At 47.5% G+C, this 25,529-nt stretch overlaps 2 protein-coding genes across 4 annotated transcripts in view; one reads left to right on the forward strand and one right to left on the reverse strand.

Annotated features, from left to right (window-relative positions):
• Positions 1 to 15,517, reverse strand: part of PPP6R2 (protein phosphatase 6 regulatory subunit 2) — a 61,889-nt gene extending 46,372 nt beyond the window's left edge. For 2 of the 3 annotated variants that reach the window (XM_043882528.1, XM_043882529.1), the window contains exon 1: positions 15,274 to 15,517. The gene's annotated coding sequence lies outside the window, so the exon portion shown is untranslated. The remainder of the gene's footprint in view (positions 1 to 15,273) is intronic. The other variant, XM_043882533.1, reaches the window with a different exon arrangement.
• LOC122680819 (60S ribosomal protein L6-like) lies at positions 4,104 to 5,072 on the forward strand. The gene has a single exon (XM_043882537.1). It carries the CDS (start codon positions 4,150 to 4,152, stop codon positions 5,011 to 5,013), a length of 864 nt encoding a protein of 287 aa, XP_043738472.1. The 5' UTR covers positions 4,104 to 4,149; the 3' UTR covers positions 5,014 to 5,072.
• Positions 15,518 to 25,529: the final 10,012 nt, after the last annotated feature.

Consider the following 25,529-nt stretch of genomic DNA (forward strand, 5'->3'; position numbering starts at 1 on the left):
GGGACTTTTGTTCAAGAGTCCCTCCCAACCTTCTCCTTTTTCTCTGCATAGTAACCTTCGTCTTCTTTGTCTGGGAGACTTGCCTATGGCTTTTGCTATTGCTTGGTTGTCCCGAACTGCTATTCTCAAGCTCCCACCCAATTCAAAATTGGCTTTTCAGCACTTTATACAGTTTCAAAATAAAGAAGTATCTCTATAAGGGCTCTTAGACCTGTTTATTCTGACTCTGAACAGGGTACTTTTATAACTTTGCATCTTCTTGACACATTCTCCTCAGTGTGAGCTGGAGGAAGCCCAACAGCCGGGACATGGTGGGGTGCGGCCAGGGGACGGGGGTGGGGGGTGGGGGGTGTAGAGCCAGGGAACTGGGGAACTGAGGGGAGTGCAGTCAGAGAATGGTGGGGGGGGTGTGCAGGATATGGGGTGTGCAGCCAGGACATGGGGTTGCAGCCGGGGAATGGGGGGGTGCAGCCGGGGAATGGGGGGTGCAGCCAGGGAATGGGGTTGCAGCCGGGGAATGGGGGGGTGCAGCCGGGGAATGGGGGGTGCAGTCGGGGAATGGTGGGGGGGTGTGTAGCCAGGACAAGGGGGATGTGGCCAGGACACGGGGGGGGGGGGGGGGGTGCAGCCAGGGAACAGGGGGGGGGGGGGGGGGGGGGGGTATAGCAGGGACATGGCGAGTGCGGCCGGGGAATTGGGGGGGGGGGTGCAGCTGGGACATGGGAGTGCAGTTGGGGAATGGTAGGGGGTGTGCAGCCAGGACATGGCGGGGTGCAGCCAGGGAACGGGGGGTGCAGCCGGGGAACGGGGCAGGGGGGAGGGTGTGCAGCCGGGGAACAGGAGATGAGGTTCCTCAGCAGGCAGGGACCCTGAGCACGCACCCCATGCTCGCACTGCCTGGCAGCGCCACCCTCTCCCGCGCCCTCCCTCCCAAGGCAAGCACCCTGTCCTCCTGCCCAGACCGCAGCAGGCTCTCGGATCTGGTCAGCAGCCTGCTTTTCCTGTGACCCCTTTCTCCCAAGCTCTACCCCACCTCCTTCCCTAAACACGCACATTCCCTGAGGTCCACACAGGCACCCCGAACTGGACAAGGGGCAGGCAGCACTCTCACAGGCCCAGCACCCGCTTCTGTGCCTCCTAATGCCTTCATTCAAGGATCTGTTTTTTGATACTTTTGCTTCTAGCTGAGATGAAATAACAGGGACCAGATTTACAAATGAAATGGTTCTCAGGACACTGGCTACCTGGCAGTGGAAACAGTGATCTCTCAAGGAGGGAACAAGAGGAGCCCATCAACTGCCCAGCCTCCTGCCTGACAAGAGTTCTGGGTCACAGCAGAGGAACCAGGTGGGTCCAGCAGTCCCCGAGGGGAAGAAAGAGAGCAGGAGTCCGGGGGCAAGGCGCGAGCGTCCCCAGGCAGAGCGCAGGGTGACAGAGGCGCAGACTGCGCCGAGGCTGCACCTGCTCCGGCCAGGCACTGCTCAGCCCAAGTGTGTGAGAGCAGCAGCCAAGCCCAGGATTAGTGGGAACGATCCTCCAAGTTCACATGGGGTCAAGGAGAGTTACTCCTCCTCCCAGTCACAGTGGTTATTTTCCTAACTTCAGGGCACTGCACAAAGTATTCAGAAGCCTCAGTGATGGGGCAAGATGAGACCTGGACCCCACCTGACAAAGCCTAAAAGCCAGACCCACAGAATCTAGCTCAGTTGGTAAAGAATCCCCCTGCAATGTAGGAGACCCTGGTTCGATTCCTGGGTTGGGAAGATCCGCTGGAGAAGGGAACAGCTACCCACTCCAGTATTCTGGCCTGGAGAATTCCATGGACAGAGGAGCCTGGCAGGTTACCTACCATCCATGGGGTCACAAAGAGTCGGACACAACTGAGTGACTTTCAGTTCACTTCATTTCACAGAATTAAACTCCTTCCAAGTAATTTAACAACATTCCAGAACAAAGGTCAAGAAAACAAATGTATAGAAAACAAAAATACCCAGCATCCAACAAGATAAAAGTCACACTATCTTGGCATCCAATCAAAAATGACCAGATATGCAAGGAAGCAGGAAAACACAAACCATAATCCACCCAGAAATGACACAGACAGTAAAATTAATAGGCAAGCACATTAAGCAGTTGTTGTAACTGTATTCCATATGTTCAAAAACATAGAGGGAAGATGAGACATGTTAGAGACACGAAAGACACACAAAGACCCAAAGAGAATCACAAACATGCTCTCAATCCAACAAAAGCCAGAAAGAGAGGACAAGGGCCCCGAGAGCACACGGTGAGCCCCGACTCCAGGACGCCGGGGCGCCAGGCACCGCCTCACTTTCAGCACACCCCTACTCCCCCTACCTGCCCCGCACCCCTACTTCCTGACTCACTGCCAGCCTCTGCAGCGGACACCTCGGCACATGAGCCTCTGCCTGAAACACCCTTCCTCCACCTTCCTTACCTGGCAAATTCCTATCTGCCCCTCAAGCCCAAAATTCAAAGACAACCACTTTTATCAGGCTTTCTTGAATCCTTCCTCAGCCCTATTACATGAGAATCAACACACCATAATCTAGTTTTAAGTATTTTTTATTTATCTTCAATCATGAAAAAAATATTTAAAACATTAAAAAGTCCAGAGAAAAATATTACAATATTCATGTATTGAGATCTAATAAATGTTAACTATTTGCTTACATATGGAGATGGTATTAGTCGCTCACTCATGCCTGACCCTGTGCGACTCCATGGACTGTAGCCCGCCAGGCTCCTCTGTCCATGGGATTCTCCAGGCAAGAACACTGGAGTGGGCTGCCATTCCCTTCTCCAGGGGATCGTCCCAACCCAGGGATCAAACCTGGGTCTCCCGCATTGTGGGTAGATCCTTTACTGCCTAAGACACCACAGAAGACCACTGACATATGCCACCTACTTAAAAAAAATGTTTCTAGGAGTTCCCTGGTGGCATGGTGGGTAAGAATCTGCACCACAGAGACCCACCACAGCAAGGCCCTGGGGGGCACCCACCCCAGCACACAGATAAGACCAGCAGGCAGTGCCTGCCTGGACCTGTTCTCAGCACCACACTCCTGGGAGAACCAAAACCAAAGGCGGCAGGGCAGGGCATGCTCTAGGTGGAGACTGTTCACTCTGGCTACACTGGGTCCTCGTTGCTGTGAATGGGCCCTGTCAAGCAGGGGTGAGTGGGCGCTGCCCTCCAAGCGCGGTGTGCAGGCTTTTCGGTGCGGTGGGGTTGCTCATCAAGGAGTGCAGGCTCTAGGGTGCAGGAGTGTCAGGAGTTGTGGCACACGGGCTTAGCTGCCCCAAGGCATGTGGGATCTTAGTTCCCGGACCAGGAATTGAACCCGTGTCCTCTGCATAGGCAGGTGGATTCTTAACCACTGGACCACCAGGAAAGCCTCTAGGCTGAGACTCTGGAAGGAAAAGTAATGTTAAACAGGCAGCTAAAAAGCAGTGCCAAATAGGCAGAAAAACTCAACAGCACGAGGGTGGAAACCAGGGCAATGAACAGAGCTGAGTCCAAACAAGAACACAAAAGGACTAATTTAAGGAACACTGATGCAGGGTGACGCCTATCCTAAGAAAAGCAGCAACAGGAGCCACTCTCACGGGGACCTTATTAAAGGGCCGGTACCCGTGAGCCAAGTACAGCTCAGTGCAGGAGGCAACCTGCCACCAACTGCAGGTCACAAGTGAACCTGCAGAGGCCGCGATCATGACAGGACCAGCCCCAGGCCCCGAGGTTACTGTCACCTTTATAACTGGAACCCAGGCTGTCTGACAGCAAAGTCCATGTTCTCAATCTCTACACGATACCAGATTCTGGCCCAGATTCTAGTCGATACAGGGAGAAAGGAAGGCATCAAAGAAGATGCAGTAGGGCTGACTGAGACAGACGGAATGGAAGCAAAGGCACAACCCAGGGCTGGATGGTCCAGGGTGTCACCCAGCGAGCCCTCCAAGTAGAGTGCCCAGGGGCTCCACTGTGACGAGCTGGGGTCAGGCAGTGGCCACGGAGCACGACTTTCTGAGTGTGCTCAACGCCAATGAACCACATCCTTTAAAAGAGTGGGTCTCGGATTCCTTATAGACCGGAAGCCGGGACCTTAGTTCTCTTTCCCATCTTGCAAGATGGCGGGTGAAAAGGCTGAGAAGCCAGATACTAAGGAGAAAAAACCTGAAGCCAAGAAGGCTGATGCTGTCAACAAGGCTAAAAAGGTGAAAGTGGTGAAGAAAGTTAAGAAGGGGAAGCCCCACTGCAGCCGAAACCCTGTCCTGGTCAGAGGAATTGGCAGATATTCCCGATCAGCCATGTTCTCCAGAAAGGCCCTGTACAAGAGAAAGTATTCAGCAGCTAAATCCAAGGTCGAAAAGAAAAAGAAGGTTCGGGTTCTTGCTACCGTCACAAAACCAGTTGGTGGCGACAAGAATGGTGGTCCCCGGGTGGTCAAACTCCGCAAAATGCCTGGGTATCACCCTGCTGAAGACGTGCCTCGGAAACTGTTGAGTCACGGCAAGAAACCGTTCAGTAAGCATGTGAGGAAGCTGCGCGCCAGCATCACTCCTGGGACCGTTCTCATCATCCTCACAGGGCGCCACAGAGGCAAGAGGGTCGTTTTCCTGAAGCAGCTGGGCAGTGGCTTGCTACTTGTGACTGGGCCTCTATCCCTCAATCGAGTTCCTCTGCGTAGAACACACCAGAAATTTGTCATTGCCACCTCCACCAAAATCGATATCAGTGGTGTGAAAATCCCAGAACATCTCATTGACACTTACTTCAAGAAGAAGCAGCTGCGTAAGCCGAGACACCAAGAGGGTGAGATCTTCGACACAGAGAGAGAGAAATACGTGATCACAGAGCAGCGCAAGGTTGATCAGAAAGCTGTGGACTCACAAATTCTGCGAAGAATCAAAGCTGTCCCTCAGCTCCAGGGCTACCTCCGCTCTGTGTTTGCTCTCACAAATGGAATTTACCCTCACAAAGTAGTATTCTGAACTTCTTGCAAAGAACCTAATTAAATAACTTGTCCATTTAAAAAAAAAAAAAAAAAAGAGTGGGTCTCACAGGACAGGAAGTACATCTTAATGAAGAAACAGGCGCGCTCAGTGGGCTGACAGGTAGGAGTCAAGTTCCCAGAGGAGAGCAGACCAGAGGCGCTAAGGCCCCAGGAGCCACAGCTCGCCCCACACAGAGAAGGCAGCTCTGCGGTACCCGCCGAGGAGAGGCTGGGGAAGCTGGGAGAGACCCCACAGGACTGTCCTCAGGACTCAGGACAGGGCTGTGCCCAGCGACAGCTTCCATGGGGAAACCTGTTGGAGCTTTACTCCTCACGTGAACGCAGAACACAGCCCGGCGAGCCGGCTTCCTCTTGGAAGCGAGCTTGCCTCTTCTGAGATGACCAGGACAGATGTTGGACAGACATGAACTCTTCACAACTCCTCGCATCAAAAAGCAAGTGTCCCTGCCCAGGACCCACAGTCACCACAGGTGGGGAGGGATGCAGCGGCTCCAAGTGTCAGCTCTGAAAGGCCCCCCGGCCTCTGCTCTCGCCCCCGAGGAGCCCTGTGGCCAGTGCAAAGAAGCCCTTCCAGCCTCCCTAAGGATGACTGAACCCTGGAGAGCGTCGTCTAGCGAGGAGGCCCAGCTCCACACACAGAGCAGACAGGAGCCAGCGCCACCCAAACTGGGCTCAACCCACCAACTCAGGAAAAACAGTCATTTGGTTCCTTCTGTTCCCTCCCAACCCTTCAATATCCTTATCCCCTAATACACAGAAAAAGCACACGGTCTCAAGTGGGAACCCTCTAGTCTTCAGCTCACCAAATCTGCAACCCAAATCACAGTCCCTGCCTCCCGTCATTACAGAACAGAAAAGGCCTTGCTCCCGCCAAGACAAACCACTGCACCCACGTACTCAACCCTGCCCTTCACACCTTCTGGTCTGCCAGTCTCTCCTCCCTCACTGTGTACACACACAGGCGTGCACACTCCCGCCCCATAGACGGTTCTCCAATCCTGCTCACAGGAATGCTTCCCCAAGGGATGCCGGCTTGCGCCATCCCCTCCCATCCAGCTCCTGCACCCACCATGCCACCAGACTGTTTCTATTAAGGAAGTCAGTGCCCACCCAGGACCACCCCCCTCAGCATCTCCCAGCCTGACACGGTGGAAGTAACAGCATGTCTTAGCTTCCTTGACACCACACCCTCCAGAGTCCTGCGGCCCCCAGAGCTACTCTCTGTCAGCTTCCACTTCCTCTGCTCAGTCCATCAGTGGCACCTCCCAGCGTCAGTCCTGTCTCCCTCCTTGCCCTCTGCTGCACAGGTATTAACGCAGGGTTTAGAAGTGCAGCTCTCGGTTCTGGTTCTAGAAAAACTGGAGCAGCTATATCACACTAATCTCCCTGCTGATAATAAGTACAAACTCTAAACAAAACATAAAAGCAGCTATTTGAAGATACCAGACACCCCTCAAAAACATGCATTAAGTGGAGGGAACACAGTCACTGAAAGAAGAACAAACCCCACAAGCTCTGCACTGAAGAGCTCCTGACGTAGTGTCGACCACAGGAGGAGAGAGTTCTGACCAATTTCAGGGCTACCAGGAGAGCTGAAACTGAATGGGAAAATCAAAAAGAGAAGTGCATGTGTGTGCTCAGGCATGTCCAACTCTATGAGAGTGAAAGTGAAAGTCAGTCGTGTCCGACTCTGTGTGACCCCATGGACTATATGGTCCATGGAATTCTCCAAGCCAGAATACTAGAGTGGATAGCCTATCCCTCCTCCAGGCGATCTTTCCAACCCAGGAACTGAGCCCAGATCTTCCACATTTGCAAGCGGATTCCTTACCAGTTGAGCCACCAGGGAAGCCCAAGAATACTGGAGTGGGTAGCCTATCCCTTCTCCAGGGGATCTTCCCAACCCAGGCATCAAACCCAGGTCTCCCGCATTGAAGGTGGATTCTTTTAACAGCTAAGTCCAGCTCTATGCGACCCCACAGACCTCAGCCCACTAGGTTTCTCTGTCTGTGGGATTTCCCAGGCAAGAATACTAGAGTGGGTTGCCACTCTCTTCCCCAGGGATCTTCCCAACCCAGGGATCAAACCCACATGTCCTGCACTTGCAGGCCAATTCTTTACCACTGAGCCACCAGGGAAGCCCAAGACGAATAAGGTCTGAGAACTAGATCTAAGACATGGTGATTACAGTTAATAACAAGGCACTGAAATCTGCTAAAACAAAACTTAAATGTTCTTACCATATACATGTATATGTGTGTATATATTAAGACAGTGATAGCTGTGATTAACTAGATAGGAAGAATTCCTTCACAATGTACACATTTATCAAATCATCACAATGTACTTTTAATATATTAAATTTTTATTTGTCAATTACACCTTGATAAAGCTTAGGGGGAAAAAAACTGAGCAGAAAACAGCTGTTGTGAGATGAAAGAGCTAAGCCAAGATTTGGCAGCTGTCCAGCACTGTGGAGACAGAATTCAGAGGTTAAATTTTGCTAAACTAGATGGGTTTTCTATTAAAACCTCAGAAGGGCCATGCCTTAGGAGCTAAAGGCTATGCCCTAAAACTTAAAACAAAACCAAAACAGATCTACTCTAGAAAAGCTTTGACAGGATTAAGATCATCTTCCAGTCATTTAACAGCCTGCCCTAACAAAACTCAACACTCTTTAAGGAAAGATAACCTAAAACAGAGTTTCTAGCATACACTACCCACAATGTCCATTTTGCAATTAAAAAAAAAATTATTACACATGCTGAAAAGAAAAATATTACCCATGATCAAGAGAAAAAACAATCTACGGGAAGCAAAAATGACCATATATTGAAACTGGCAGATGAAAACTTCACAACAGTCATTATTAATATGTTAAAGGACTTTAGGAAAAGGGAACAGAAGAAATGACAGGTGGAGAATATTAGCAGAGAAATGCAAACTTTTTTTTTTTTGGTCCCCCACCCCCACCCCCGCCCCCGCTCAAGCTGGATTAACTCCAGAGAAATGCAAACTTGAAAGGAGAACCAAAAGGAAATTCTGGAACTGAAAAACTCAGTGAAAGTCGCTCAGTCATGTCCGATTCTTTGCAACCCCACAGACTGTAGCCTCCCAGGGTCCTCTGTCCACGGGATTCACCAGATCAGAATACTGGAGTGGGTAGCCATTCCCTTCTCCACAGGATCTTCCCAACCCAGGGATCAAACCCTGGGTTTGATCTTCCACACTGCAGGCAGATTCTTTACTGTCTGAGCCACTAAGGAAATCTGAAAAACAGCAACTGAAATTAAAATGTCACTGGATAGAATTAACAACAGAATGGGCACAAAGAAGAAAAGCTGTGAACTTGATGACAGATGAAAAGAAAATATACAAATGTAAACAAAGAGAGAAAAACGAATTTGAAAATACCAACACATTCAAAACCTGTGGGACAATATCAGACAGTCCAAAATAGATACCACCAGAGTTCCAAGAGAAGAAAGATTAGGAGGTAAAAGAAATATTTAAGAGGCAGTGGCCAAAAAGTTTCCAAAGGTGATTAAATACATCAACCCACAGATCCAAGAAGGATAAATACAGAAACACCACACCTAGAAAATTATACCCAAATGGAAAAAGTTTTTAAGAATTTATTTAATAAAAATAAATACGTATCTTAAACACAGAAGGAAAAAGGATATCGGGTAAACAAAAGTAAGAATGACAGCTGACTCCTCATCAGAAACAACAGAGGCTAGAAGACAATGAAGTGAGGACTTCCCTGGCGGTCCAGTGGTTAAAGCTTCACATTCCAACGCCAGGGTCAGGTTTGATCCCTGGTCAGGGGTGCTAAGATCCCACATGCTTTGTGGATAAAAAACAAAACAAAAACCCATAAAACAGAAACAATATTGTAACAAATTCAATAAAGACTTTAAAAATGGTCCACATTAAAAAAAGTATCTTAGAAAAAAACCACAATGCAATAATTTTTTCAAAGCACTTAAAGAAGAAAGCTATCAACCTGGAATTCTATATTCAGGAAAAATACCTTTCAAAACTGAAGGGTAAGTAAACACTTCTTCAGACCAACAAAAATGGAGTGATTCTGTCCCCAGCATACCCACAACATAAGAAATACTAAAAAAAGTACTTTAAGCCAAAGGAAAATGATGCCTTATAGAAATTCAATCCACAAAAAGCAATGAAAAACTTCCCAACTCATTCTTTTTTTTTTTTTAAACATTTATTTTTATTTATTTGGCTGCATAGAGTCTTAGTTGTGGCATGTGGGATCTAGTTCCCTAACCAGGGATCAAACCCAGCCCCCCTGTATAAGGAGCACAGAGTCTTAGCCACTGGACCACCAGGGAATTCCCCCAACTCATTCTTTGGGACCAGTATTACATAGATACCAAAGCAAAAAATATCATATGGGGAAAAAAAATCATACACAAATATCTCTTATGAACATATATATGATCTATGCAAAAAAATCCTTAACACAACACTAGCAAACAAAAATCCAGCCACCGTTTTTGGGTGGTTTTTTTTTGGCCAGCAGAGGCGGGTGGGCCGGGGGCGGGGGTGGCATGCCTGGAGGCGTGCAGGATCTTAGTTTCTTAGTTCCTCAACCAGGGAATTCCCCCCATACCCCCACACTAAGGGCATTTATCCAAAAATGCAAAGTTACTTTAACATCTGAAAATTAATTAATATAACACACTACACTGATGGGGCTTCCCTGGGGGCTCAGATGGTAAAAGAATCTGCCTGCAATGTGGGAAACCCAGGTTTGATCCCTGCGTTGGAAAGATTCCCTGGAAAAGGGAATGGTGACCCGATCCAGTATTCTTGCCTAGAGATTCCATGGATAGAGGAGCCTGGCAGGGTATGGTCCATAGGATCACAAAGAGTGGGACTTGACTGAGCAACTAACACTAACACTTTCACTTTCACTACACTGATAAAGGACAGACACCAAATAATCATCCCAACAAATGGAGAAAAGGCATTGGACAAAATCCAACACCCTTTCATGGTAAAAACATCCCCTGAAACAAACTAGAGGGCAACCTCCTCAACCACTGAAGACCCACTATCACCACTTCTATTCCACATTATATTAGAGGTCCTAGATGGTACTACAAAGAAAAACAAACAAAAGGCATAACAATTGGAAAGGAAAAGTAAAACTGTCTTTATTCACAGATGATATGATTATGCAGATAGAATACAAACCTACCATGAGAATTGATAAGTAAACTGAGCAAAGTTGCAGGATACATGATTAGTATACATAAACCAATGGTGGTTTTGCACGTGAACAAGTAACTGAAAAAATAATATAAAAATACTTTAAATAACATCAAAACTATCAAATACTTACAAACATACTGAATGAAAAAAGTGATCTTTCACACCAAAAAATTACAAAATGTTGCTGAGAAAAATTAAGGAAAACTTAAAATAAATGGAGAGATGTACCATTTGCACAGAAGACTCAGTTAATAACTCAATTCTAAAATTGATGTGGACTTCCCCAGTGGCTCAGTGGTGAAGAATTCTCCTGAAATGCAGACTTGGGTTTGATTCCTCGGTTGGGAAGATCCCCTGGAGAAGCAAATGGCATCCCACTCCAGTATTCTTGCCTGGAGAAGCCCATGGACAGAGAAGCCTGGCAGGCTATAGTCCATGGGGTTGCAAAAGAGCTGGACAAGCCTTAGACTAAACACCACCACCACCGATCTAGAGATTCCATGTGATCCCAACCAAACTCCCAGCAAAAATTCATGTCCAAATTGAAGCGCTTATTCTAAAACTGGCAGGACAATTTTGTAGAGGAATAAAAGTGAAAGTCTTATACTACCTGAGTTCCAAACTGATGGTAAAATCACAGCCATTAAGACAGCATGGTGTTGGCATAGGATAAAAAAATAGACCAATGGAACATAATAGAAAGCCCAGAAATAAACCTGCATACACATGTTCAATTAATTCACAACAAAGGTTCCAATGCAATTTAACGAAGACAGTTTTTTCAACAAAGGATGCTAGAATGATTATATAATTCATATGGGGGGAAAAAATGTACCCTTTTCCACTTCACACAAAAAAGACCCAAGATGGATGGATCATTCATAAAGGAGATCAGTATTTGCCTGGAGGTGGAGGGGCAAAAAAGGGTTGGCAGGAGGGATTCCAAAGGGACGTGAGGAAATTTGGGAAATGATGGATACATTCACTATCTTGACTGTGGTGATGATTTCACAGGTACGTGCATATGTCAGAAGTTATCAAATTTTACACTTTAAACATGTGCAGTTTAGGGACTTCCCTGGTGGTCCAGGGGCTAAGACTCAGTGCTCCCAATGCAGGGGGGCTGGGTTCAATCCCTGGTCAGGGAACTAGATCCCACATGCCACAACTAAAAATTTTGCATGCCACAAGATCCCATTTGCTGCAACTAAGACCTGGCACAAAAAAAAAAAAAAAAAAAGACCTGGCACAGCTAAATAAATAAAATGAACATTTTTTAAAATGTGTAGTTTATTGTATGTCATTTGTATCTCAAGATAACTGTTTAAAAGAAAAAGAGTACTCATAAATACAAAATACAAAAAACTAAAATACAAAAGCTACCACTATAAAGCTTCTATGAAAACAAAAAAGTGGACAGTGTCTTCACAATTCTCATGCAGGCACAAGTTTCTTACAACATATGATAAACATAAAAAGAAAATACTGACAAATTTACTTCACCCAAATTAAAATTCTCTCCTCATAAAAAGATACCATTAAGAAATAAATAGGCTGAGACTTCCCCGGTGGTTGAGAATCTGCCTGGCAATGCAGGGGACACGGGCTCCATCCCTGTGGAGGAACTAGGATCCCACGTACCACAGGGTAAGTAGGCCCACTCACAGCACAACCACTGAGCCCGCACACGCTGGGACCCACGGGGCGACCACCAGAGAGCCCAGGTGCCACACTGAGTCCTGTCGCAGCCAAATAAACAATTGTTTTCAGAAAAAAAAGAATCAGGCAAACTACAAAATAGGAAAAAACGTTAAGCCCTCACTTCCTGTCCTCCTCCCACTCCTTCACTGTATATGTATCCACATCATAAAAGACTCATAACCAGAATTTTTTTTTTCAATTGCTAAAACTGAATAATAAAGACAATCCAACAAAAAGCGGACATAAGACTGGACACTTCACAAGAGATACACAAATGGTTGAAAAGCACATGAAGAGTCACTCACCATTGTTTTATTTTATTTATTTATTTATTTATTTATGGCACTCACCATTGTTTTATTTTATTTATTTATTTATTTATGGCTGTGCTGGGTCTTCCTTGCTATGTGGGCTTTTCTCTAGTTGCAGTAAGCAGGGAATACCCTAGCGTCTCACTGCAGTGGCTGATCCTGTTGCAGAGCACAGGCTCTATAGAGCACGTGGGCTCAGAAGTTGTAGCTCCCAGGCTCCAGAGCACAGGCTCAACAGTTGTAGTGCACAGGTTTAGTTTGCTCCACAGCATGTGGGATCTTCCCTGATCAGGGATCGAACCTGTGTCTCCTGCATTGGCAGGGAGATTCTTTATCACTGACCCACCAGGGAAACCCCACCGTTGTCATTAAAACCATAATGAAACACCACTACCACCAGAATTAAAATTAAAGACTGATAATATCAACTGTTGGTATGGATGTGGAGAAACTAGAACTCTCATACATTACTGACGGGAGTATAAGGTGATACCAGTTTGGAAAACTCACAGTTTCTAAAAAGATTAAACATAAATCTATTCTATGATCTAGCAATTCCCTTCCCACACATTTACCCCAAAGAAATAACACATATCCACAAAAGAATGTACAATAAACTTAGTGACTAGTTACAACAGCCAAAAGGTGAAAGCAACCCAAATATCAGTAAGAAAAACATTTTCACACAAAGGAATATTATTCAAATGAAAAGCACAACTATAGATACAGGAATCAAAATCATTATATTTCAAAAATATACTGAGCAAAAGAAGACAGACACAGAGATTTCCCTGGTGGTCCAACGGCTAAGACTCCACGCTCCCAATGCGGGTAGCCTGGGTTCCATCCCTGGTCAGGGAACTGGAGCACATGTGCCACAGCTGAGAGTCTGCATGCTGCAACTAAAGATCTTGCATACCTCAACTAAGACCCAGCACAGCCAAATAAATAAATAGAGATGTAAAAGACCATATATTGTACTTTCTGGCTCCATTTATATGATGCTGAAGGACCTGCAAAATTAGTCTAAAAAATAGAGATCAGAATCAGAAACTGTTACCTTTCAATTTTGAAGAATGGCTTTAACAACTAAAAAGGGACACAAAGAAACTGCACTCAAAAAATAGAAAAAAAAAAGGAAACAAAAAAAAAAAAAGAAAGAAAGAAAGAAACTGCACTCACTCCCAACATCCTGTCTCTCCCTCTGTTATTCATATGTTGATGGCACTCCCCAACTCAATCTTCAAGCCTGGGTCCCCTCACAATCCAGAGTCAACAGCCTACAAGGAACAGACGACTGGAAGGCCAATGTTTTAACCAAGGCTCTGAGTGTCTCCGAGTGTCTCCCCTTTACCCTGGCCACCTATCGGTCTTATCCAGGTTCCTGGAGGAGGTCCAGCATCTTTTCATCTGCTGCCGCCTTACCCCAGAAGGCTCTTCTTGCCTTCCAGGGTTTAGCTGACATTAGAGAAGCCAAAAGGGAAGGCAAGCCAAAAAGGAAGGGACATGAAGAAGAGGGGAACAGCTGAGAGTACCGGTGAGGACTCAGGCCCTGAGACGCCAAGGGCAAGGCAGGAAGAGGCCACGAGGGGAGGGGAGTGAGTGAGTGAAAGTCGCTCAGTGGTGTCCGACTCTTTGCGACCCCATGGACTGTACAGTCCACGGAATTCTCCAGGCCAGAATATTGGAAGGGGTAGCCTTCCCCTTCTCCAGGGGATCTTCCCAACCCAGGGATCGAACCCAGGTGTCCCACATTGCAGGCAGATTCTCTACCAGCTAAGCCACAAGGGCAGCGGGGAGGTGACAGGTGGATAAGAGTAGCAGGCTGGAGAAGGCCCTACGGACAAGGCAGGTGGCTACAGGGACAGAACAGCGCGGGGCAAAGTGAAATGCAGGAACTAAGTGTAAGTGACAGACTGGACGAGCTGGTGGCGACAGACCAGGGGGTCAGCATCGAAGTGGGAGCAGTCAGTAACAAGTCTGTGGACACTCCAGGGAGTTAGGCTGTGAAGACACAAAGTGGAAGGGGGGTTGTGTGGAGGACCTCCCAGTGATGGTGCGAGGACATTCACGAGGCCTGTACAGTGCATAAGGGAAAGCGACACGTGTGACGGAGAGGTGATGGAGGAGGAAACGGGGCAGTGAATGGGCACTAGGAGAGGTCGCTGCGTCGCGTCCCACACTGCGACCCGTAGACTGTAGCCTACCAGGCTCCTCCGTCCATAGCATTTTCCAGGCAAGAGTGCCGGAGTGGGCTGCCATGGAAGAAGTAAGGAGATGACAGATGGAGATAGGTGACCAGAGACACAGGAGCCCTAACAGTGACGGAAAGGGGACAGTGAGGGGAGAGGAGGCAGTGAGTGGCAGAGCGCCACACGGCCAGGCAGGAGACGCGGTGGCGGGCACCGAGGCGGTGGCACTGAGGGGGAAATCTCACCAGCAAGTGGGATACTGACTGTGGGGGCCCTGGCAGCACAGGGGAAGGAAGGACAGAAATGCGAAACTTACAGGGAGGAGAGTCTTTCGGGGGTCACTGACGGTGGGGACTCCGACTGGGAGGGCACCACAGGTGGGGGGTGGCCGCTGCTTTGGGGGACGCTGCTTTGGGGTCAAGGTGGGAGGGCACTGACGTGGGGGTCACTGGTGGGAAGGACATTAGGGAGCGAAGACTACTGCCCTGGGGGCGCTAAGAAAGTGGAGGGGTGGACACCGGCGGGAGGTCACCGGTGGGCGGACGTTGACAAAATGTCAGTCAGCGGTGGACACGTGTAGAGGACATGGACGGGGCGGGCGCTAAAGGGGGAGGGCTGACCTGGTGGGCACTGAGCTGGGGGACGCTGACAAGGGTGGGCACTGACACGGTGAGCTTCACGGCGGCAGCGACGAGCGAGGGGCGGACGCTGACATGGGGACCCTGAGGCGCGGGCCCCGCCGGCTCCCGCAGGCCAGCACCGCCGGCTCTGAGCCGCGGCCGCACTCACCTGCCCCGCGGGCCGGGCGTCGCGGCGGCTCCTCGGAGGCCCGAGTGGAGGCCAGGGACCGGGCGGAGGCGAAGCCCGGGCGGCCTGAGATAGGCCGCGCGCACATGGGCCCGGCCGGGCTAGGCGCCCACAGACACTGCGCCCACAGATCCGGCGCGGCCTGCCGGCTCCTGAGGACCGGCTCGGGCCGCGGGCCGCGCTCTGGTGGCTCCAAAATGGCGGTGGCGGCGGCCGTCCGCGCGCACGCCGGGGGCGGGGCCGCGGGTCGGGATGGGGCGGGGCCTCTGTGTGGGTGGAGCGCGTGTGGGCGGGGCCGCGCCGGGGGCGGGACCGCATTTGGTGGGCGTGACCGCGGGGGTCGTAAGGGCCTCGAGAGGTAGGGGCGGGCGTGTCTTCCTCCTCCTTTGGTCTCTCTACGTAAACATCTTCTCCTCTGTCGTCCCCTTTCTCCTCCTGCCTTCAATCTTTCCCAGCATCAGGGTCTTTTCAAAAGAGTCAGTTCTTCGCATCATGTGGCCAAAGTATTGGAGTTTCAGCTTCAGCATCAGTCCTTCCAATGAACATTCCAATGAACATCCAATGAACATCCTTTAGGATGGACTGGTTGGATCTCCTTGCAGTCCAAGGGACTCTCAAGAGTCTTCTCCAACACCACAGTTCAAAAGGTTCAAAAGCATCAATTCTTTGGCCCTCAGCCTTTTTTATAGTCCAACTCTCACACCCATACATGACTACTGGAAAAACCATAGCTTTGACTAGACAGACCTTTGTCAGTAAAGTGATTTCTCTGTTTTTTAATATGTTGTCTAAGTTTGTCATAGCTTTCTTTCGAAGGAGCAAGTTTCTTTTAACTTCAAAATGGATCTGATCCCTGGCTTTGCCGAGCCTTGTCAGCAGAGGGTGCTGCAGAGGTTGCCAGAGAAGGTTTGCTACAGGGCCGCTCCGCTGGCCTCAGGCGCCTCTTCCCCATGGTCCCACATTTGCCTAGACAGCTCCCCCCAGACATCTTTCCCAGGAAGACCGCAGGGTGGATTTCTGGCAAGTTCTGTAGGGTGATCGTTCAGGAAATGGGGGTTAAAAGCGTCCATCTTACGGCCGAGAATAGAGCACAAGCCTGCCAGCAAGGACCTGCCCCCCGGCTCCGAGGCTGGAGGCGCAGGAGGCGGGGCTTCAGAACGGGGGCCGGAGCTTGCGGCGCTCAGGCTGGCGGTCCTGCTGCGAGAGCCGGCAACCCTCAGCCTGATCATGACGCTCTTCTGGGGTCAGCTAGGGCCCCTCTCCTCTCCCACCCACCCTGAGTTCCAGTCCCTCCACTTCTAACTGGAGCCCCTCTCCCCGCAGCCCTAGTCTTAGAACAGTCTCTCCCACCAAACTCAGCAGCAGCCTCCGGGCGGGCTCCCTGCTGCTACCCTGCCGTACTTGTTGGAGGCCAGCTTGTCGTAGCCAGCACAGCACCCAGTGGAAACAAGTCCAACCGCACCCCTCCCCCGGGGGCTCCCGTCTCACACAGCGTGAAAGCCGGTCGTCCTGCCACCCACAGCTCCTACGCAGTCGGGTCTCATTTGTGTTCTGCCCGTGTTCATTTAGCTCCAAATCATGGCACCCTCCTGCCACAGGTCATTGTCTGTGCAACACGTCACACCCTCCAACTGTCCCCGTGCTAGCTGACCTCCTACATCTTACTCCATCATCCCCTTCTCCCTGAGGACTTCCCTGGCCTCCCTACTTAAGATCTCAAGCCTCCGTACACACACGCACATGTACAGACGTGCACATGTACACATCTGCACATACACACACGTGCACATGTACAGACGTGCATGCACACGGGCACACTCACAGCCCCTTTGCCTGCTTGGTTTTTCCTCCTTGTATCAGAAGTCGGGGTTCAATAGGGAGACAGAGGCCACACAGTGACGTCAGGGAAAGTTTGACATAAAAACTCCTGACAGTGAGATTAATTATAAAGAATGCTATACTCAAGAAAGGACAGAACACTCCCTGCTCAGTGCTCCCAGGACCCAGCTCCATTACTGCAGAGCAACAGGGAAAACTGGATCTGGATCTGAGGCAGTAAGTGGAAAGTGGACAAGTCTGACCTTCTGGAAAGTCAGCTTCTGTTTGCAGCCTTTGAAACATACCTGAACTTCCTATCAACAAAAACAATGCCATATTTTCACCTAACAAGGTACATCTATTCTTACTGTAAGTGAAGAAGTCTCACTTTCCCCCGAGGGAGAGCATCTGTGCAGTCCCAGCAGCCACTGCATCACCACTGACTCCATTTGTCACTCCTCAGGTTGTCACTCCCCCACTGAGTATTCTCTTATGCTCTCAAAACTAAATAGTAAAGTTAACTTTTGACAACTTGTGTATTTTTTAACTAAATTTATTATTCAGTTCAGTTCAGTCTCTCAGCCGTGTCCGACTCTTTGTGACCCGTGGGCTGCAGCTGCCAGGCCTCCCGGTCCATCACCGACTCCCTGAGCTTGCTCAGACTCAAGTCCATGGAGTCAGTGATGGCATCTCGTCCTCTGTCGTCCCCGTCTCCTCCTGCCCTCAATCTTTCCCACCATCAGGGTCTTTTCTAATGAGTCAGTTCTTCACATCAGGTGGCCAAGTATTGGAGCTTCACCTTCAGCATCAGTCCTTCCAATGAATATTCAGGACTGACTTCCTTTAGAATTGACTGGTCCCTTGCAATGCAAGGGACTCTCAAGAGTCTTCTCCAACACCACAGTTCAAAACCATCAGTTCTTCAGCACTCAGCTTTCTTTATGATCCAACTCTCACATCTGTACATGACTACTGGAAAAACCATAGCTTTGACTAGATGGACCTTTGTTGGCAAAGTAATGTCTCTGCTTTTTAATATGCTGTCTAGGTTTGTCACAGCTTTCCTTCCAAGGAGATTTTTTTAATTTCATGGCTGCAGTCACCATCTGCAGTGATTTTGGAGCCCCCAAAAATAAAATCTCTCACTGTTTAAGTTGTTTCCCGATCTACTTGCCATGAAGTGATAGGAACGGATGCCATGATCTTAGTTTTCTGAATGTTGAGCTTTAAGCCAAATTTTTCACCCTCCTCTTTCACTTTCATCAAGAGGCTCTTTAGTTCTTCACTTTCTGCCATAAGGGTGGTGTCATCTGCATATCTGAGGTTACTGATATTTCTCCCAGCAATCTTCATTCCAGTTTGTGGTTCATCCAGCCCAGCATTTCACATGATGTACTCTGCATAGAAGTTAAATAAGCAGGGTGACAACATATAGCCTTGATGTACTCCTTTCCTAATTTGGAACCAGTCTGTTGTTCCATGTCTGGTTCTAACTGTTGCTTCTTGACCTGAATACAGATTTCTCAGGAGGCAGGTAAGGTGGTCTGGTATTCCCATCTCTTGAAGAATTTTCCAGATTGTTGTGATCCACACAGTAAAGGCTTTAGCATAGTCAATGAAGCAGATGTTTTTCTGGAATTCTCTTGCTTTTTCTACGATCAAACGGATGTTGGCAATTTGATCTCTGGTTCCTCTGCCTTTTCTAAATCCAGCTTGAACATCTGGAAGATATCAGTGTGAGGCGAGCAGAAGTAACGCAGTTTAGATTAGGAGTAGGCCTTCCTACTTGGTAAGATTATCAGGCCACCTGGATACAACCAATTAGCCAATTAGGACCAATTAGCTTTCACTTAATACTGAACGCTGTTTGCCAATTAGGAAGTTAGGAACGGGTTGGAAACCCCCAGGAAAGTCCCGCGCGCGAAAGTATTGACCAATGAAATTGCTTTGCAAACGTGTAACCAATCCGCTTCTCACCCTATAAATTTGTGTAACAGCTTGGGCTCAGGGCTCTCTGACCCGCACCACTGGCTTGGTTGCTGGCGGAGAGTCCTGGCTCGAGTCAGTAATAAACTTCCCTTCCTGCAAGTTGCATTGTCTTGGAGGCCTTCTCTCTTCCCGCTCGGGGATTCGGACATCGGGCATAACAATCAGTTCACATACTGTTGAAGCCTAACTTGAAGAATTTTGAGTATTACTTTGCTAGTGTGTGAAATGAGTGCAATTGTACCGTAGTTTGAACATTCTTTGGCATTGCCTTTCTTTGGGATTGGAATGAAAACTGACCTTCTCCAGTCCTGCAGCCACTGCTGAGTTTTCCAAATCTGCTGGCATACTGAGTGAAGCACTTTAACAGCATCATCTTTCAGGATTTGAAATAGCTCAGCTGGAATTCCATCACCTCCACTAGCTTTGTTCACAGTGATGCTTCCTAAGGCCCACTTGACTTTGCACTCCAGGATGTCTGGCTCTAGGTGAGTGATCACACCATCATGGTTATCTGGGTCATTAAGATTTTTTTGTGTAGTTCTTCTGTGTATTTTTGCCACCCCTTCTTAATAACTTCTGCTTTTGTTAGGTTCATATCGTTTCTGTTCTTTATTGTGCCCATCTTTGCATGAAATGTTCCCTTGGTATTTCTAATTTTCTTGAAGAGATCTATAGTCTTTTCCATTCTACTGTTTTCCTTATTTCTTTGCATCGATCACCTAGGAAGGCTTTCTTATCTCTCCTTGCTGTTCTTTGGAAGTCTGCATTCAGACGGGTATATCTTTCCTTTTCTCCTTTGCCTTTTGCTTCTCTTCTTTTCTCAGCTATTTGTAAGGCCTCCTCAGACAACCATTTTGCCTTTTTGCAAAATGTGTATGTATTATTCCAACTCATTTAACATTTCTAATTGAAGTATAGTTGATTTACAATATTGTGTTAATTTTCTGCTGTATAGCAAAGTAAATCAGTTACACGTACACATTCACCCACTCTTTTTTAGATTTCCTTCCCATTTAGGTCACCGCAAAGCACTGAGTAAAGTTCCTTGTGCTATACAGTAGGCTCTCGTTAGTTATCTATTTTATATATGGTATCAATACTGTGTATATGTCAATTCCAACATTGTGTATTTCTTAAAAATGGAAAATGGAGAAAAGACAACAGTTAGTTTATATATATTATACATGCAAAAAGAAAACATGCTAAGCTACTACAATTCTGGTTTCTGAAATTGGTCACAAGATGTAGTTGATAGTTATAGCTTTTCCATAGAATTCTCTTCCCATAGTGTACACAGAACAGTTAGTACAAAGCCAGGCTGAACCCACAATTTCTGGACAGAAGGACCAAATAAAATAAACTCTATCACTATAAATACCAAAAGCAAAATTATTCACCAATCAGTTAGAAAAAGTAAAACTGTGATATAAAATAAATGTGCCTCTGGAGCACGGTCAGAACAGGAAGAACCATGGCCTGTCCCTTTCTTCTCTCCAAGAGCTCAGCGGTGCAGCAGTTCACAGATTGGGGTAACAGAAAACTGCACACACGCATACTCAGTCGCTCAGTCGTGTCTGACTCTCTGCAAGCCCATGTACTGCAGCCTGCCAGGCTCCTTTGTCCATGGGATTATCCCAGCAAGAGTACTGGAGTGGGTTGCCATTTCCTCCTCCAGGGGGATCCTCCGGACCCAGGGATCCAACCTGAGTCTCCTGCATTGCAGACAGATCCTTTACCACCGAGACACCTGGGACTCCCCAGATCGAAGACTACGCCTCCATAAACCAAGCAGGATCAACACAGAGAAACCCACACCTGTATACGCCGTAACCAAATGTCCGGATGTCAAAGACAAAGAAATCCATGAAAACCACAAGAGGAAAATGACCCCCATCACACCCACGGGAAGGATGACGCAGTTAAATAGCTGAGTTCTCACAAGAAATGACGGAGGCCACAGGCAGTGAAATGACGTGCTCAGAGTGCCGAAAGAAAAACGAAACAAAAAAGAAAAAGCGTCAAAGGAAAGACAAACCTGCCAATGAATAAATTTTATGCTCAGCAATACTATCCTTCAAAAATGAAAGTTGGAGAAAAAAATGAAAATGAGATAAAGATATTCCCAGCAAACAAAACAGAAAATTTATTGGGAAGAGATTTGCCTTATCAGAAACACTAAAGAAAGTTCATCAAACTGAAAGAAAATGAAAAGAAAAAGAAAGTTCTTCAAACTGTTCTCTCAAATCAATAGGAGTGAAGAAAAAATATTTAGGACAGAAAAAAAAAAACCAGGAGTGAAGAACCAAATTCAACGACTTATAAAAAGACTTATCTACCAAGATCACTGGGATTTATTGCAAGAATGCAAAGTTGGTTTAGCATCCAAAATTCAATTAATGTAAAACACTATATTAATAGAAAAGAGGATAAAACTCACAAGATTGTCACAATAGCTGCAGGGAAAGGCATTTTACTAAATTTAACACATATTCATGATAAATATTCTCAACAAACTAGGACCAGATGGGAAATTCATCAACTTCATTAAAGGAAAAATCTATAGCTAACATCAAACTTAATGGTGAAAGATGTTATGCTTTTTAAAGACTGGAAACGAGCCAAGGATGTCTGCACTCACCACCTCAGTTCTACACTGTAGGATTCTGCAAGCAGCTTGGTAGTCGCCAATCTATGCTGACAAGCAAAGGGCTAAACAGACTGAAAAATTAGCAGCTCTTCTTGGATCTGGAAGAGAAGGCAGGACACAGCAAACCACTCTTCCCAAGATAGGAGAGACAGGCAGGTAATACAGGTCGTCACAGTCAGCAAACATGCATGAGAGAAACTGACTTGAGACTCTGTGTGGGGAGGTGGGACTGAACTGTAATTAATGAATTTCTGGAGGCTCACCACAGGCCAGTCTGAGAGTTAAAAACACCATGGGGAAAAAAAAACAAAACACCATGGGGACTTAGTCCTAAGGGAGTCCATACAACACTGTGAGATTTACCCCTGGAGCATGACCAGGTTCCCAAGTAAATATCGCAGCAAAGTCCCCTCAAGCTTTCGCCGGGGGAGGGAAGGAACCATTCCCAACATCCAGAACACTCTGATTTTCCTAACAAGGCTGCCTTCAAGGAAATCTCATTAGCCAGAGCCTGACCTGCTGGGGCATTATCAGAGCCTAACTGACCTGGGAGAGGGAAATGATCAGCTCCAGCTTCCCCTGGACATCCTGCCCCAACCAAGGGGAGATAAAAAATGGAGAAACCCTTGTGAAGTTCCCATCCAGAGGCACAGACTCAGTAAGAGACTGGGGCCTCATCCCAAGATGGATCCAGGCCTGGGCTCTAGTCCCAGGGAAGAAGGCTTCCCCTCCCCCTACCCGTCCCCACCCCCTCACCTGACATTACTAAGGCTTGCTTTTAGCAGGTCCTTTCACCCAGTAAATCATATCCAGCTGTCACGAAATAATTACAAGGCAAATCACACAATTAAATGGCAAAAGACACAATCGGAAGGGACAAAGCACAGTTCAGAGCCAGACATGGCAGAGAGATTGGGATTATCAGACCTGCCATGATTTTTCACAGGAAAAGGATACAAGGTAAAATCAACAAAGGGAAAAGGCTCATGGGGCCAAGCTTGGGGAAGACCATGTGCCAGCTTCCAGGGTCCTCCTGGAGTTACAGTGGAGAAGCTTAATTGTCCCAGGGAGTCATGACAGAGGGTGTGAAATGTTGCCAAACAGGGAAGCTCATTAGAAACTCATGGTTTTAGCAGGAGCTTATATTTGTTTGCTAAGGCTGCTGTAACAGATACAAACCTGGAGATCTGAACAACAGAAATCTGTTCTCTCACCGTGTAGGAGGCCAGGAGTCTGAAATCAAGGTGTCAGCAGGCTTGGTTCCTTCCAGAGGTTCTGAGGGACAAACCATTTCACACCTCTGCTAACTTCTGGTTGCTGCCAGCAATCCATGCAGGTGTATCACTCCAGTCCCCATCTCTGTCTACGTTTATTTATGACGCCCTGGGTCTTCACTGCTGCATGTGGGCTTTCTCCACTTGCGGGGAGCAGGGGCTACTCTTCCTGGTGGTCCAGGGGTTAAGAATCCTACTGCGCTCCACAACAACGGAGCTGCTCCTACTCGCCGCAACTCGAGAGATGGCCTAGACAGCAACAAAGACCGAGGGCAGCCAAAAAACAACGGAAAAGAATTTAAATAAAAAAAATAATGAAAAGGCTGACAACATCAAATGCTGGTAAGGATGTGGAAAAACTGGAACCTGCATACATTGCTAGTGGTAACATCAAATGGTAAAGCCTCTTTGGAAAATAGTTTGACAGTTTCTTATATACTGAACATACAGCCCAGAAAAGGGGGAGAAGGAGGAGCTGTGATAATGTGATAATTGGAGCCCACTGGAGGAGTTTGGAGGCTTCTCAAAGGTTGGGCTGTGACAGTCTTTGATTGGCTTGGATGTCCTTGGTGGAGGGAAGTTTTCTGCTTCCTGTTAGAGAAAAAGTAGAGACACCTGTCTTCCTGTTTCTGATAACTGACGATGAACGGTGAGCATGGGAATGCTCCCTACCAGAGTGTTCTGGCTATCCTGGCTCCAACTTCCACTGAAATTTCTTTAAATAACTCCACTGAGAGTGGATTATGAAAATGTCATGTATCCAGACAATGAACTACTAGTCATATAAGGGAACAAATTACTGATATTCATAAGAACATGAATGTACTTCAAAAATACTATGCTAAGTTATGACCAACCTAGACAGCATATTAAAAAGCAGAGACATTACTTTACCAACAAAGGTCCATCTACTCAAGGCTATGGTTTTTCCAGTAGTCATGTATGGGTGTGAGAGTTGGACTATAAAGAAAGCTGAGCACAGAAGAATTGATGCTTTTGAACTGTGGTGTTGGAGAAGATTCTTGAGAGTCCCTTGGACTGCAAGGTGATCCAACCAGTCCATCCTGAAGGAGATCAGTCCTGGCTGTTCATTGGAAGGGCTGATGCTGAAGCTGAAACTCCAATACTTTGGCCACCTGATGTGAAGAGCTGACTCATTTGAAAAGACCCTGATGCTGGGAAAGATTGAAGGCAGGAGGAGAAGGGGACAACAGAAGATGAGATGGTTGGATGGCATCACTGACTCAATGGACATGAATATGGGTAAACTCCGGGAGTTGGTGATGGACAGGGAGGCCTGGCGTGCTGTGGTCCATAGGGTTGCAAAGAGTCGGACACGACTGAGCGACTGAACTGAACTGAACTGAAGTGCAGAAACCAAACAGAAAGGCTGCATATTGTATGTAGTTGTTTCCTGCATGCCTAAGTCGCTTCAGTCTTGTCTGATTCTTTGCGACCCTATGGACTGTAGCCCACCAGGTTCCTCTGTCCATGGGATTCTTCAGGCAAAAATACAGGGGTGGGTTGCCATGCCCTTCTCCTGGGGATCTTCCCAATCCAGGGATCAAACCCAAGTCTCTTATGTCTCCTGCACTGGCAATTGGGTTTTTTTTGTTTGTTTTACCACTAGCACCAGCTGGAAAGCTATAGGGCTGCTGTAACAAATTACGACAAATTTAGTGGCTTAAAACAATGCACACTTACAGTTCTGGAAGTCAGAAACCTGAATTGCGTCTTATGGGGCTTAAATCAAGGTGTCGCGCAGAACTGCATTCCTTCTGGAGGCTCGAGGGGAGAATCATTCCCTTGCCTGTTCTAGTGTCTGGAGGCTGCCTGCATTCCTTGGTTCATGATCCCTTCCTCCATCTTCAAAGCCAGCAGTGTGGCAACTACCAATTTCTCTTTCTGATTCCCTTATCACATTGCCTTTTCTGCCTCATTCTGGCCCATGGACTCTAGGCAGAAGTGTTATATCACTTGTTGTTGTTGTTTAGTCTCTAAGCTGTGTCCAAGTCTTTTGCAACCTCATGAACTCAAGCCTTCCACGGCTCCTCTATCCACAAGATTTTCCAGGCAAGAATGCTGGAGTGGGTTGTCATTTCCTTCTCCAGGGGATCTTCCTGATCACTTGTAGGCCAAGGTAATTAATAGCTAGCAGGTCTCCACTAATCTCTTTTCTACTGCCAGTGCCGCAGGAGACTGTGTTCCAGAAGTAAGTCAAGAAGAGCCACCTGACTCTCCCATTGGTCTATGGACAGTGAAAAATCTACTGAAGACTTGGGAGTTGTTACTCCGACCTAGTCTATCCTAGGCTAATTGCGGAACTTTCCTTAAAAAAAAATAAAATATATAGCGTGTCAGTTAAATTATTGTCTCAACTCCAAAGTTGCCCTTCCATGATCCTCTGTGCGATGGGCGGGGTTGGGGGGGGCACATTTTGAGGGGCAAGGGCTGGTGATGCCATAGAGGAAGAGGGGGCTTGCTATCTGCCCCCAGCCACACTTCCCCAC

Source organism: Cervus elaphus, chromosome 22, assembly GCF_910594005.1.
Source record: "Cervus elaphus chromosome 22, mCerEla1.1, whole genome shotgun sequence".
Lineage (NCBI taxonomy): Eukaryota > Metazoa > Chordata > Mammalia > Artiodactyla > Cervidae > Cervus > Cervus elaphus.

Coding starts and splice junctions, on each gene's coding strand:
- LOC122680819 (XM_043882537.1), top strand. CDS start 4,150: ATGGCGGGTGAAAAGGCTGAGAAGCCAGATACTAAGGAGAAAAAACCT.